The 14,924-nt window shown below is 35.0% G+C and overlaps 3 protein-coding genes and 1 long non-coding RNA gene across 4 annotated transcripts in view; 3 read left to right on the top strand and 1 right to left on the bottom strand.

The window, feature by feature from the left end:
* Positions 1-219: 219 nt before the first annotated feature.
* Positions 220-14,924, bottom strand: part of LOC133526145 (uncharacterized) — a 146,939-nt gene continuing 132,234 nt past the window's right edge. Inside the window, exon 2 of the long non-coding RNA XR_009800696.1 lies at positions 220-1,094. This is a non-coding gene — a long non-coding RNA (uncharacterized LOC133526145). The remainder of the gene's footprint in view (positions 1,095-14,924) is intronic.
* Positions 4,973-9,668, top strand: LOC133526190 (cytochrome c). The gene is made up of 4 exons (XM_061862695.1): positions 4,973-5,126; positions 6,862-6,938; positions 7,658-7,766; positions 8,951-9,668. The coding sequence occupies exons 2-4, from the start codon at positions 6,867-6,869 to the stop codon at positions 9,094-9,096; spliced, it is 327 nt and encodes a 108-aa protein (XP_061718679.1). The 5' UTR covers positions 4,973-5,126; positions 6,862-6,866; the 3' UTR covers positions 9,097-9,668.
* On the top strand, positions 10,806-12,524 carry LOC133526143 (sentrin-specific protease 8). The gene is made up of 3 exons (XM_061862626.1): positions 10,806-11,208; positions 11,350-11,821; positions 11,978-12,524. The coding sequence occupies exons 2-3, from the start codon at positions 11,389-11,391 to the stop codon at positions 12,184-12,186; spliced, it is 642 nt and encodes a 213-aa protein (XP_061718610.1). The 5' UTR covers positions 10,806-11,208; positions 11,350-11,388; the 3' UTR covers positions 12,187-12,524.
* The window catches only part of LOC133526133 (cytochrome b5 reductase 4), a 137,114-nt gene continuing 135,847 nt past the window's right edge, over positions 13,658-14,924 (top strand). The window contains exon 1 of the mRNA XM_061862608.1: positions 13,658-14,555. The gene's annotated coding sequence lies outside the window, so the exon portion shown is untranslated. The remainder of the gene's footprint in view (positions 14,556-14,924) is intronic.

Here is a 14,924-nt window from a genome sequence, read left to right on the forward strand (position 1 = left end):
TTTTCATCAAACTCATACGTGTGGGGTATCTATGGATAGGTCTTTAAAAATGATATTGAGGTTTCTAATATCATTTTTTTCTAAACTGAAAAGTTTGCGCGAGAGACACTTCCAAAGTGGTAAAAAGTGTGTCCCCCCCCCCGTAACTTCTAAAATAACAGAATGAAAAATCTAAAAAAAATATATGATATACATTGCCATGCAAACTTCCACCGAAAATTGGTTCGAACGAGATCTAGTAAGTAGTTTTTTTTTAATACGTCATAAAAATTTAAAAAAAAAATTTTTTTCATCAAACCCATACGTGTGGGGTATCTATGGATAGGTCTTCAAAAATGATATTTAGGTTTCTAATATCATTTTTTTCTAAACTGAATAGTTTGCGCGAGAGACACTTCCAAAGTGAAAAAAATGTGTGTCCCCCCCCCCTGTAACTTCTAAAATAACAGAATGAAAAATCTAAAAAAAATATATGATATACATTGCCATGCAAACTTCCACCGAAAATTGGTTCGAACGAGATCTAGTAAGTAGTTTTTTTTTAATACGTCATAAAAATTTAAAAAAAAAAAATTTTTCATCAAACCCATACGTGTGGGGTATCTATGGATAGGTCTTCAAAAATGATATTTAGGTTTCTAATATCATTTTTTTCTAAACTGAATAGTTTGCGCGAGAGACACTTCCAAAGTGAAAAAATGTGTGTCCCCCCCCCTGTAACTTCTAAAATAACAGAATGAAAAATCTAAAAAAAATATATGATATACATTACCATGCAAACTTCCACCGAAAATTGGTTTGAACGAGATCTAGTGAATAGTTTTTTTTTAATACGTCAATAAATTAAAAAAAAAATTTTTTCATCAAACCCATACGTGTGGGGTATCTATGGATAGGTCTTCAAAAATGATATTTAGGTTCCTAACATCATTTTTTTCTAAACTGAATAGTTTGCGCGAGAAACAGTTCCGAAGTGGTAAAATGTGTGTCCAAAGTGGTAAAATGTTGAACAAGATCTAGCAAGTAGATTTTTTTTTAATACGTCTTAAATGGTACGGAACCCTTCATGCGCGAGTCCGACTCGCACTTGGCCGCTTTTTTTATCTATGGCCGTTGCGATGGTTCATGTAAGAAGATAGATTTTGTTTCTCGATATTAAAAATGTAATACTATTGATGCATAAGAAGATTAAATAAAACAAAGTATAAGATAATGGTGTATATTTCAAATAAATAATTAACACAAAAACGTTGGCAGTGAATGTGTTTAAAAACACTTGCACAGTCCGGCCACGCTATCAAAATCGCTGCCAACTTCTCTTGGTCTTACTCTATCTGGTTTAAGTAATTAAAAAACAGCTTGGTACCCCCACACAAACACCCTACCCAATTAGTCCAATTACAGATATTTTTAATACTGAAGCATTGCCGTTATTATTCCCACTAGATCCATGGCCAGGGCGGCGTATCGAATCAATTTCCCGACTGAGACCCTTATCAAGGGCCATGCGTAATCTGCCCGACGGGTCCATGGAGATAATTTGGGCTATTTTAATGACGCGCAATTATTCAATGGGATTGATTCATTTTTCGATATCGAATTATGCGTAGGCATAAAAATGCTTTTTAATGGCTTTTCCAGACGATTGACATGTTTGTGATATAAATATTATGTTGGCCAGTGACAACCAAAACTAAATTCTACATCTAAGTACATCAAAATGCGTAGTCTGAAATAGTAGGATTTTTCTCTTTAAGTAAGACCCTAGCAAGTTCACTGACAATTTTTTTTTGGAACACAAAAAATACCTAAAGGCCTAAATTAACACTCCGTTCCCTATCCGGAATACACTTTTGGATAAATTGAAAATTCCTACCAAAAACTGTTTGTTAATATTTAGTAATTGAATGTAATATTCTTAAATAGATGATATTTATATTTGCTATCACTGAGCACATACACTAATGTTCACTTCTTTGTGATAAATAACTTGTCATCGATGTTAACATTTTATCCGAGAATTCGGATATCGAGAGTAAACTTTGTGGAAAAATTTCAAAGTCGGCCCCAGAGACTAAAAAAAAATGCCCACCTACTTATAACTTTTACTAATACTTTAGAAAAAAGCACAAATTGAGCACAAATTAACTACCTATATTGTATATTTATATGTTATATATATCGTTGTCTGAGTACCCACAATACAAGCTTTCTCGAGCTTACTGTGGCTTAGTGAATTTGAATAATAATGTCGTATAACATTTATTTATTTACGCATACATTAGTAATTTACGTGATTAGATATTTTAAATAAATAAACTAACTAATAAACGAACTAAGTAAATATGTACTGAATTTTTCTAAAGAATCCAAAACACTTTACTATCGTAAACATAATAGGTAGATATTATACTTACCTACCAATTACCTTAATCCTAATTTAGTTAATAAAATCCAAATGTTTTTAAAGGGTCGGCAACGCGCATGTAATACCTCTGGTGTTGCAGGCGTCCATAGGCTACGGTGACTGCTTACCATCAGGTGGGCCGTACGCTTGTTTGCCACCGTCTTGGTATTAAAAAAAAAAAACAAATCTTAAGTTACAAACTGACCTACACACACAGCAACTTCGGCCATATCTACCGAAAAACAGAAATATGTCATATTGATAAAGGAAGACCTAGAACAACATGGAGTTAAAATATTAGGGATTGGACCGGTACCAAGAACGCCGCCACTCTTTCTAGAACGGCAAACATTAGAGAGTAATACTTTCGCACGATGATAGCAGACATCCGATAGTATAGGGTACCATAAGAAGAAGAAACTGACCTACGCTCATAGGTGCCATGCATCACACGTTGACAAAATATATCACATGTAATGTACTAATGAAAACTGTGTGAAATTAATAAAATAATTAGGAAATGAAACGTGTTTGAGGTAAATCCAATAATGACCGCCTTAAATGCTGACGAAGTTTTCCCATTATAACTTGAAACGTAGGTAGCTCGTAGGCGCCGATACCTACTCGCTAACTAAATCTTTAAGAGCTATTGCTATTTTAAAGTTGACGGAGAAGCTTCTATTTCCGTACGTAATCAGAATAGGGGGGGTGAAAATATACCAGGGGCCCATTTCTCGAACCATGCTTATTACTCTTATTAGGCTAATATTATTAGTGTGTTATCACGGAAGCCCGATATACGATTTGACAGTTTGTGGACTAAAACTAATAGGCCCCAGCCCCAGGTGCCATGGTAACTTGACAGTCCGTGGACTAATAATATTTTCACCTCAGCAGTACGAACAAGGTACATTGCTGCTTAAAAACAGTGAGCAAAATCGCATTTTGCTCACTGAGTGAGACAAAATGACATTCAGTGAGCAAAATGACATTCAAGTTAATATAATACATAGTACATTATTACACAAATTGACTAAGTCCCACAGTAAGCTCAATAAGGTTTGTATTGAGGGTAGGTACTTAGACAACGATATATATAATTGAAAAAAAAATTGAAAATTTTATTTATTATTGCACACACAAGCATGGGTTCAACAGTGGGGAATATACACTAAGTTGAGGTTGCGTGCATACAGCGATATTTTTAAAATAAACCGTTTGAACAGGGGTCCCCATACTAGGCATAGCCTGTATCTTGGGCAACCAGTTAATGAATTAAAAACTAGAGAATTATGCCTAAAAATATAGATACTACTATTTATAACCTTAGCTACTAGGGATTTTCGTTAGTCAGTCTGTCAGTTAAGTCCCTTACGGCTAAGTGGAAGGATAAGTGTGTTAGTTAAGCAACATAAATTACTACAACATATGAGCAAAATCGAGACTTGTTAACCTAATATTTAATGTTTATTTCTCCATATAAGCCTGTATCACCGTATCATCACTGCACTATCTCCTCAGTCTTATTATAATCGATAGTTAGCAACCAGTCACATATGTATAACTCGCTTTGCCTGTTTAACAGGGAGCTCCTTAATGTTGCAGTATTTTACAATTGAATTGTACACTGATGCTTTCCCATAGCTGCCGAATCTCCTAGCAAACTTAGTTTTTGTTGAGGGTTTTTTTAGTATAAAAGTGCGCTGCGTGCGTTGTGGTTTATAACATATATTATAATTTAATTCTGATTAATCTCTCGCGATCTCGAAATATTCCGTCGCAAGTTTCGCGTGTCGTGTCATATATTTATATATATTTAGTTGATTTAAATTTTCCGGCTTTACATCCCCTCCTAAGATGATACTGGAGCTGAGATTTAAATATTTTAGGTGAATATATCCGTCTCGCTAACGGTAGCGGCTCCTAAAACTAGCGCAATATAGACAACGCCAGGTTAGGCGAAAAATCCGGCGTAAAATTCTCATAGAACGATGTTTCGTACTACGGACAGTCGAGTACGTTTGTATGGAGAAATTACCACTCGTTGCTTCTAATGTAAGTGAAGATTACCTATTTTGAATACCTGATCTCTGTCCGTTCAGACCTGGTCCGTTTTGTTGTTAACTTTACGTTCTAGCGCTAGCTGGACTGATTTATTTTCCCTTATCTATTTTCTAATAATATCAATAATTATCAATTTTTTTTTTAATATCTATTAATTATATACAAAAAACGTGTGAAACATTACTCCTACCGCCATCTGTTGCTAACAGCGAAAAATACAGTAGGAACGTATTGACTGATATTGTTGAGTATTGTCAGCGTTAAATTATAAAAACAACAATAATATCGTATATACCCAGTGTTCTTATATTCAATAGTATGTTATGTTAAATAAAATATTGTTCTGGAATAAATAATTAAAGAACGCTGTTTACTAATTAGTTAATTACTAACGAATTTATTTTATGTGACGTCATAATTGTTCGAGAAAGATGCAGACATAGGTCGTTTCTGCGCTTCGCAGTTGCGCACCCACGTGAATGCGAACGAACACGACAGCACGACATGAACAAGCAAGATTTGCGCTCGTGTATTGTCGATAGACCTCGTTTTGTAGTGTGATCTCAGCGCCACGAGCGGCACTCTTGACACTAGCCAGTTGAGAAAATTGACTCATCCGTGTTCGTGTAGTTCTATATCTCCCCAACTTCATAAAGTGAGTACTCATATAATTTATTAATTTCATTATATTACTTACACTTTAGCGCATAATAAGTGTTTATTCTGTGATATGCATATTGAAAGTGTTTCGCGGTAATCAATGAATCATCGCCCTAACCTACAACTCTTTTATAGTTGTTTTTTTTTCAGAATTCTGGCTTAAAATACATGTGATAGCACTATTTTCTTCATAATTGTTACTATACTGATCTAATTTCTTCTTAGTTTGAGCTTATTCCAAAGTTTAGTTACTTACGTAATTGTGACATTACGACACCTTGTGCCTTGGACTTCCAAAGACGCGTGACATTGATCCTGACCCATTTGTAAAAAATACCACTAGCCAGTGTAATCTAATTTGGTACGAAGGTTTTTAGCTAGGAAAATACTTTAGCTGCATATTCTTAATTCACCAAACTTGGATATAGGTATCTCACATTTCATCATACATACCAAATATAAATATTCCTTAAACCTGAAAATGTACTGAGAAAACTTCAATTATCTAACCTTCGTTACATAAAGCCATAGTCATTTACGCAACAGAAGTCATTATCCAAGGATTTTTCTTAAGGAAATACCTGGTAAATTGATAAGAAAATATAAGCAGATATAATATAATTATTGTGTGGGCAGGTATGAGCGGTTGTAACCAGATTTATTTAAAACATAAGTAATTCAAGGCTAAACTATTAGTTGTATTCTCTCATTTAGTTACACTGAACATTGGTAATTGTTTCCTTTATGTATAGTACTACCTATAATGATAGGTATAACGAACTTACCTGAAGTGAAGTTCAATCCTGTAAAATGGGCAGTGATGCGGAAAGTACTACTACACTGTTAAATTATCCAGGACTAAATATGAATATAATATTATTGATATATAATACTTGTAAGAGATACTGACCTGGCCCTCCAGTATTCTTTCCAAATAAATATTTTTCGATCTATTTACAAGTTGTTGCTGCTTTTACCAAGTTATTTCATTATTTAGTGTCCTATTTATATTATAATATAGGTCTACCACTCATCCACAAATCTATCATAGCTGAGTTTTGGAACTAAAACTAGTTTATGTATTACATTTTTATTTACTTAACTTAATACCTTGGAGGATTTAACAACTAGAGACACCTTGTCTGTAATTGCTTGTACAAAACCGTCTGCCTAGTTTTACAGGGGAGGGGCATGTCAAATGTATGGCTATTTGTATTTAACATATAAATAGCCATGTCAGATAAACATTTTCCATGTATTGAATGGAATATGACCATCTGCCAAGGTTTTGGACAGAGTGGTAAGCTCTAAAGGCGTCTCTGGTTGTTAAATCCTCCAAGCTTAATACAAATTAACTCCATGAAGCTAAGCCTTTAATAAGTCTGCAGTTGGCCAGTAGCCAAATCTCGCAAAATTGTTTTGAAATGACACTTGTCAGCATACCCATCGAGTTTGAAAATTACTATAACTGACCAATTATTAAACCTTATCCCACTGCAATAAAGTTTATGAATTGTCAGTCAGTTTATGAAGTGCTATAAATGGTCCAAGATATATTGTAAAAACGGGCCAGTATAACCAATTAAACTGAAACTGTTAGTAAACTAGAAAGCATCTTATTATTTCTATATCTACTTAAGTTGTATTGGGGTCAGACCTTTAGACCCCCATGTCTGAACCAATCTTTTGTTTTTAAACTAACTAAATTAACTTTATATTTGATATTTCAGGAAAAATGGGTGTACCTGCAGGAAACGCTGAGAATGGCAAGAAGATCTTTGTCCAGAGATGCGCACAGTGCCACACAGTAAGTTTTCAGTCCAGCTACAAACATACAGGAAACAATGGTAAAATTTAAGAGAGGCACATCTAGACTTTATCATGCAGTTACTATTTTCAAGTATCCCAAAGTTTGAAATTTTCTTATTGCATCTGCCAATAAGCACTTAATTGTTAACCAACAAAGGGCCATTTGGTTCATAGCAAATAGGGATAAAAAATAGGAAACATTATATTTACCTTGGCTGCAGCTAATGCAAAGGTATTTTATCTTTAAAAGCACCAAAATGACACAATTGAACACTTTTTACTTAGTCATACATGTATATGGTTACACTTTGCAGTTACACATTATCTACCTTGAGTTTTCTACACTGACAAACAAGTCACGTATTTTCTGTTAAGTTAACTGGTTCTATGTGTTCTTTTTAAAGTTGAAAACTTTTTAGATGTTAGCAAACTCTTTGGCAACCTGACAGAAGAAAGTATATAATAGTGAACTTGACATTAATAGGGTAACTTATTTGACATCGATCATGCTGTCATAGTTCTGTGGATGTCATCATACACATCAGTCTCATCACTTTAATGGATTATATAGGTTCATGGTTCCATAATCACTACATTATTTGAACCAAAACATATTGATTATATTATTCTTAACATACAGATACAAAAGTATTTGGCAAAAATTTGGGACTACTATTTGAATAATAATCTGACTGTTTGTTTAACATTTATTAACAGGTAGAGGCTGGCGGCAAACACAAAGTAGGCCCCAACCTCCACGGCTTCTTCGGACGCAAGACTGGACAGGCCGCAGGATTCTCATACTCAGACGCCAATAAGGCCAAGGGTAAGTTTTTAACAAAATTAAACATAAACAAATCATATGACAACAATAGAGAAATAGTTACATCTTTAGGTAAACCTGAAGTTGATAATAAATAACATATGCAATAAACTTGTGGCAGTCAATTGTAGTTATGAAGTTCTCGATAATGTTCTCTGTTTTGTACGGAAAATATTCTTGGACGAGAATATTCTCCATGCTGACTGGAAATGTCACAATTGAGAATAGCAACATTCTACTCAGATGATTTAACCATGCAAAAAAGTTAAAAACCTGGCAATTTCATATCATGACTGAACGGATGAGCCCTGGTCACCCATGCAAAAAAGTTAAAAACCTGGCAAATTTCATATCATGACTGAACGGACGAGCCCTGGTCACTATCACAAGATCATGGAAACGTGTCTAGAGCATGATTATGATAACAAGGTTCATTAATCATATTACAAGTGGCGTCCTTCTAGTTAATAAGGTTGCTAGACTCATAAGGCAGTAAGTTAAACATTGGAATATATATGTATCCGAGTGGAAATACTTGTAGTTGCTAACAAATTATCACGCATTCGCTCAAGCTTATCGATAAATACCACGTGTTGTTGCGTAGTGTTGAAATGTGACGTGTGGTCTATGTCAACGTGTCTAGGGCATGATGATAATAACAAGGCTCATTAATCATATTACAAATGACGTCCATCAAGTTGATAAGATTGCTAGACTGATAACTTGATAATGACACGGCTGTAAGTTAAACATTGGAATATAATCTGTATCCAAGTGGCTCGTAAATTATCACGCATTAGCTCGAGCTTACCACGTGGTGTTACGAAATGTTGAAATATGACGTGTGGTCTTACGCAATGGACAATGTGCAATGTTCATGTTCAATTATTTCATTTAAAGAAAAGGTTTTAAAGCAAAGAATTTAAAATACTGAATATTGTTATGTTTTTAAGGTGTTAGGTAGAAAAATATATTAAAACATTAGCTCGTAAAACCCTACCCTAACTTTTTACTTCAAAATGGGTGTTAATAGAGTAGGCAACAAGCACGCCTCTGAAGTTGTAGGCTACTGTGACCGCTTGCCATCAGGCGGGCTGTATGCCATCGACGTAGTATAAAAAATCTTGAGTAATCCAATACAAAGCTTACCAAAAACATATAAATAAGCATCATTATTTAAATTACAGGTATCACCTGGAATGAGGACACCCTATTTGAATACCTGGAGAACCCCAAGAAATATATCCCCGGAACCAAAATGGTGTTCGCCGGTCTGAAGAAGCCCAACGAACGCGCGGACCTCATCGCGTACCTCAAGAGCGCGACTAAGTAATCAAACTAATTATTAGGAAAATTACAGAATAAGAAGCATTTTCCATTATGTTACTGGAATCTTCTTCTGTTCATAGTCCAATCAGTATCATTTAACTAATGTATTTGCAATGTTATTGCGCAATAGTTACCTATTTCATGTCATCATACCTAGGGTATACTTGTAATTATGTTATCAGACATTTATTTATTAAGAATATCTACTAGCGACCCGCCCCAACTTCGAACACAACAACAGCATCGAACCAATTATACACCTAAACCTTCCTCAAAAATCTCTCTTGATTAGATGAAAACCGCATGAAATTTCGTTCAGTACTTTTTGAGTTTATCGCGAACATACATACAGACAAACTGACGGCGGCGGGGGCCTTTGTTTTATAAGGTGTAGTGATTTCGTGTTGTTCTGAGATGATCACCTCGCTAACATAAGATGTTTTTAGGTACTTGTGAGTGTGATTTAAATGTTAATAAATTATTAATAGTGATCACCAAAAAGCTTTTCATTTGTATTATGTACGAGAGAATAGACATTGTTTAATTATTTATTTTATGAATAAAAATTGTTCGCTTTATTTTCCCTTTGTTGATTTTATCCCTATATTTTTTTTAATACTATGTCGGTGGCAAACAAGCATTACGTCCCGCCTGATGGATTGTATTACAGAAGGATGGAAAAGAGTACAGTCCAAATGCCATTTTTTGTTTCTCCCTCTAAACCATTAAGACTGTTTCCACCAAAGCTGTGCGACGTAGTTGCACGGTGCGAGGATATGGAAGGATATAAATGTTTCCACCAGAGATATGCGAGGTAGCTGATCGGTGCGAGGGTGTGTAGGCTCTTCAAATATGCGAGCGTGGTGCCATGAGGCAGGAGCGAAGCGGGGATAGTTTTTCGCTCGCGTCCGTTTGTAACTCACACACATCCTCTTATTTTGTATGTACAAAAACCTAACTACGCTGAGCCAAGCTGTTTCCAATAGAACTGTGCTAAGCAAGGATATGTAAATGATTCGTTTTTACTAGTTAATGAAAACATTCCTCGCACACCTTTGGTGGAAACGCAGCCTAAATGAATTGCGCAGTAACTGTTAAGGCCAGTCCAGACGGGATGATCAAAACGACCGATTTGATCAGGAAAAAATTAGCGTCAATCTTACCTGCGCTGCGTCCGCATTTCCATCTCTTCGGACAAAATAACAACTTTCGATGTCAGCGGTAGAATTATAAATTCGGCAACAAGCCTTGCGAGAAAGAGTTAAATAAGTATATAGCCTTACGACCACTGATACTGAATTTGATGTAAACCCAAAGCCAATTTGTCAGTAATAAGAACAAAAAATTATACTCATTTCACCCCTCTGGTGTTGCAAGTGTCCATGGGCGGTGGTAATCGCTTACCATCAGGTGATCCGTCTGCTCGTTTGCCTCCTCTACCATAAAAAAAAAACTCATCCCTGTCTTTTGGGTGCTCGTATTAGCGTAAGACAAAGACAGTATGATTCATTCTGTCTATGCTTGAAATGAGATAGTAATGGGCCAAACTATACATCACATGTCCTTTATAGTATATTACCATTATATCACGGTTGCAGTGGACAGTGCTTGAAAGTCTCGTTCTCGTTGCCAATCGTGTAGTATGAGCTTTAGTAATTTAAAACAACAACCTTTACGTCACATTCAGTGGAACGAGGCTTTATTTGGTTTTTTCTTTGTGGCAATCACGTAGTCTAACTGTCAAGTTGACGTTTCTGCTTAAGTGAAATATCTCCGAGTATCGCTACTTTTCATAATATAAATTTTGGATTTCTATTTTCTTAATAAATACGGTAATTTAATGTATTAAGGTTTATCTTCAAGTAATGGTACGAAAAACTAACATTAACTCTATACTGTATCAGACAGTTTTAGCTTGAAGGGAAAAAGAAGAATGTATGTGGATCTAAGATAATGCTAGAATATCAAATAATAGTGCTAAAATACACAATCTTTACATTAATCAGACAAACTCTCTTTTAGAGATATTGTAAATTATATTATTATTAGTGACAAATTTGTGTTGAAGACTGCACATTGCCTGATCAATTATGCCAATCTGAGATTCAACTTTTAGGTAAGTGTCCAAAATATAGGTATCTTAATATTTCTATGTACGTACTTTTTTTAGTCTCGATTTTTTGACTATATTGATTGTCTATTTATTTTTGTGACTGTCACTTCGATATTTTTATATTTGTTTTGTTTTCCTTATTAGCTATAACTGAAGAAGTAAATCAAATCTAAGCCATTAGAAATGGCTCAAGCGACCGTAGTACTGAGTTTCCATGAAACTCTTCTCCATCAGTCAGATGTCGATCTTCTGGACGGGCCATATTGGCTCAATGACACAATAATATCATTTTACTTTGAATATCTAGAACGAGTATTATTCACTAACAATGATGAGTTACTATTTGTATCTCCGGAAGTGACACAATGTATAAAAATGGTTGGAACGGATGAAATCAATACTTTTTTGGAACCACTTGGTATAAGTAGGAAGAAGTTTGTTTTCTTTGCACTAAATGACAACAATTTGCCGGACATGGCAGGAGGCTCACATTGGAGCCTCCTAGTGTACTCGAAGCCAGAGAGCTGTTTTTACCATTTGGACTCATCATCGGGGAGCAATCACAATGTGGCATGGGAGTTTGCCAGTCATTTAATATCATACTTTTCACCTACAGGTAAGCCTAACAAAATGTTATTTTCTTTGGTTTTTTAATGATACCATGTGATGTAAGACTTTAAAATAAAGTTTTTATACATTTACCTCAATTATATTATCTGTGACATTGCCACTGTTTTTTTCTATTAATTTAAAAAACTTTTGTTTGTTGTAGGTTCAATAAACTTTGTAGACAAGGAATGCCTCCAGCAAAGCAATGGCTATGACTGTGGAATTCATGTGATTTGTAACACAGAGAGGTTGGCTGAATGCGCCCACAGAAATGGCCATATTGGCATGTGTAACATGACAGTCAAGATCTACCCTGGCTCAAAGAGAAAAGAGATACTTGAAATTATTAGAAACCTGTCCAGTTCTCATTGACTGTAAATCTCACTTAAAAAGTAGTTTGCAATATATCACTTACCTTAGTAATTTTGAAATAATAACAAGCTTTCCCTTCTCACTTATAAAAATATATTTTCTTTTATGAGGCATTTAGAAACGAAAATATGATACCAATTCGAAATTAATATATTTCTAAATAGCGCGTTATGGACCTAAGGGTACTGTTGTCGTTACAATCCTCGCGCGAGGTAGGAATCAAAACAAACTGCCCTACCCCTCCCCTCTGTCTTCCACCCATCTGCAATTATGCATGTGATTCCTACATAATTAAATTGGTAGCATATTTTATCTAATAAACGCTGAATAGTCTCAAATATCTGTATCTTTTGCTGTACTAACATCCTATCCAAACATCAACATAGCAAAATGGTTGACTTAACATGTGTAAGGGCGTTGGCGCGGTTACACGGAGCGGGTGAGTGAGTTAATGAGCAACGCTAACTGGCGCGGACACGTGCGACGGAATTTACCTACAATGGCACCCGTGTCCGTGCGCCCGCTCCGGGCACCCGCGCTGGCTAACGGACGCCCTTTACGGTGCCGACATTATTGTTTGTACCTGTAAAATTAATCCACTTTTAAACTTACCCTCCCTATTTTATACCATGTATTTCACAGTAATTGTTGTAGACTATATAGTTTAACTTAATAAACTGCTTGCTGATTTTGGCCAGGTTACGCTATGACTATTTCACCTGACCTGCCGTCCCTGCCGATGTCCAACAATATGTAAAACTACATTCGGTACATGCTAGATTATGAAGAAATAATCGTCAAAATATTATAAACGTATGATATGATATGCATAAAAAAAAAACATTATTTCAGACCTTGGTCCATACAGTGTTAGTTTGACTTACTCTAAAAAAATATATATTATATTATTATTGAAATAAATTAAACTTACAATATTTTAGGGTTTAAACTGGACTGCATAAGGTCTCCCCTCAGAAACAAGTGGCTTCCGACTTCATCGTTAGATAAATATTATAGGACATTAAATAAATATTATAGGACATTATTACACAAATTTTATATCTTCTAAAGTACTCTAAACCATCATCTATTGCTCGAATAACGCTATAGAATTACGCGTAGGTAAAATCATGTAGTGAATATACTAACGGGACTGTGTGTCAAACATATTAAGAAAAATAAAAAAATCTTTCATCTGTGACTGTTTGTTCGCATTACTTGTATCGCGTTTCTGCGCGGTGGTAATGCTATTAGCATACTATTAGCATGTACCTATTACTAAAGTGGTTATTAAGGCACTGTCACCGCGCAAAACCAGCAAATTAGGCAGGGAGATGCAGTGCCCGGGATCGCGGATATTATTGTTACTGAATTGTTTTTTTTTTTTTAATTAATTTAATAACAAAAAAGTACCTACTTGATGAGTTTTAGAAGCAGTTTTCATATTTTTATCTTAGTTTTTCTTTTGTGCAAAAAATGTAACAAATTTTTAATGTGCGTTGTAGACATGTGTTCGTGATTTCTTTCTATCGAGCGGAAGTTAATCAGGTTCTGAATCGATAAATTTACTGAACCCACGGCACCTTGAGGACAACTTAATAAAAATGACTTAATTCATATTGTCTTGTTGCATGTTTTTTTTAACCGGAAATAGGACTTGGCTTTCAAATATTTCAAACTAGGCTATACCTTTAAATTTTTCGGATGCGTTTACTTTACTACTCGATTAAGTTTCTGTTTTAGTTAATAATCTGGTTTTTATTTGTTATGTTGTTAAATTAAAATACTCGTACCACGATGTAATTTTCCTATTTCTCTAATTAATTCGTGCACTGCCTGTTATAAAAACTTTCTGTTCTTTTTATTATTAGGGTTCCGTAGCCAAATGGCAAAAAACGGAACCCTTATAGATTCGTCATGTCCGTCTGTCTGTCCGATTATTATATCCTCCTCCCCTAAGGTTGTCTGAGATCGCTTACAGCGATAGCTACCTTTATTTAAGTACATTGTAAATCTGTTTTTAAATTCGATTTCTTTGTGGTACAATAAAGAATAATAAAAATAATATCTCCTCATCCCCAAACACCACCCCAGTCTGAAGCTCATTGATCTGAAACAAAACACCTACATGCAGCTGCAGAAAGCTGCGATACTAAATACCTGCAGAATCGTTAGAAAGTTTTTGCAACAAGATGAATAAGTCGAATTAGCTTTTTTATGTTATAGTATAGGCAGCAAACGAGCAGACGAGCCGCCTGATGGGAAGCGGTCATCATAGGAGCTACTAAAGCGTTACCGACCCTTGAGAACCCTAAATACCCGCTTCTTGAAGAAACCCATGTCGTAGCGCAAACGAAATACCTCGGGAGGTAGCTATTTTGAAAATGCATATTTTTTATTTTATGTCATTGTACTTGATTACATGTACTTGGCTTCGGCCCGTAGCTGACAGCTTATGCTGAGATATAAAAACCCCTGAAAATAATAATATTGTTTATTGTGCAATTTAACATAAACAACTAAGCAACTACAGGCAGTCTTATCGCTAAAAAGAATATTTACTTACCAACAACTATGTCACATAAATAGATTAATAATTAATGAAATTGGATACGGCGGTAATGTAATTACGTTGTACCTTAGATTGTGATTAAATTTTAATTATCAATGTGCTCTATGGCATTAATTAAAATCCTCGTCTTATCTTACTCAAAATTAGAAATGCGTAGGTAAATTGT

The sequence above is a fragment of the Cydia pomonella genome, chromosome 16 (assembly GCF_033807575.1).
Source record: "Cydia pomonella isolate Wapato2018A chromosome 16, ilCydPomo1, whole genome shotgun sequence".
Lineage (NCBI taxonomy): Eukaryota > Metazoa > Arthropoda > Insecta > Lepidoptera > Tortricidae > Cydia > Cydia pomonella.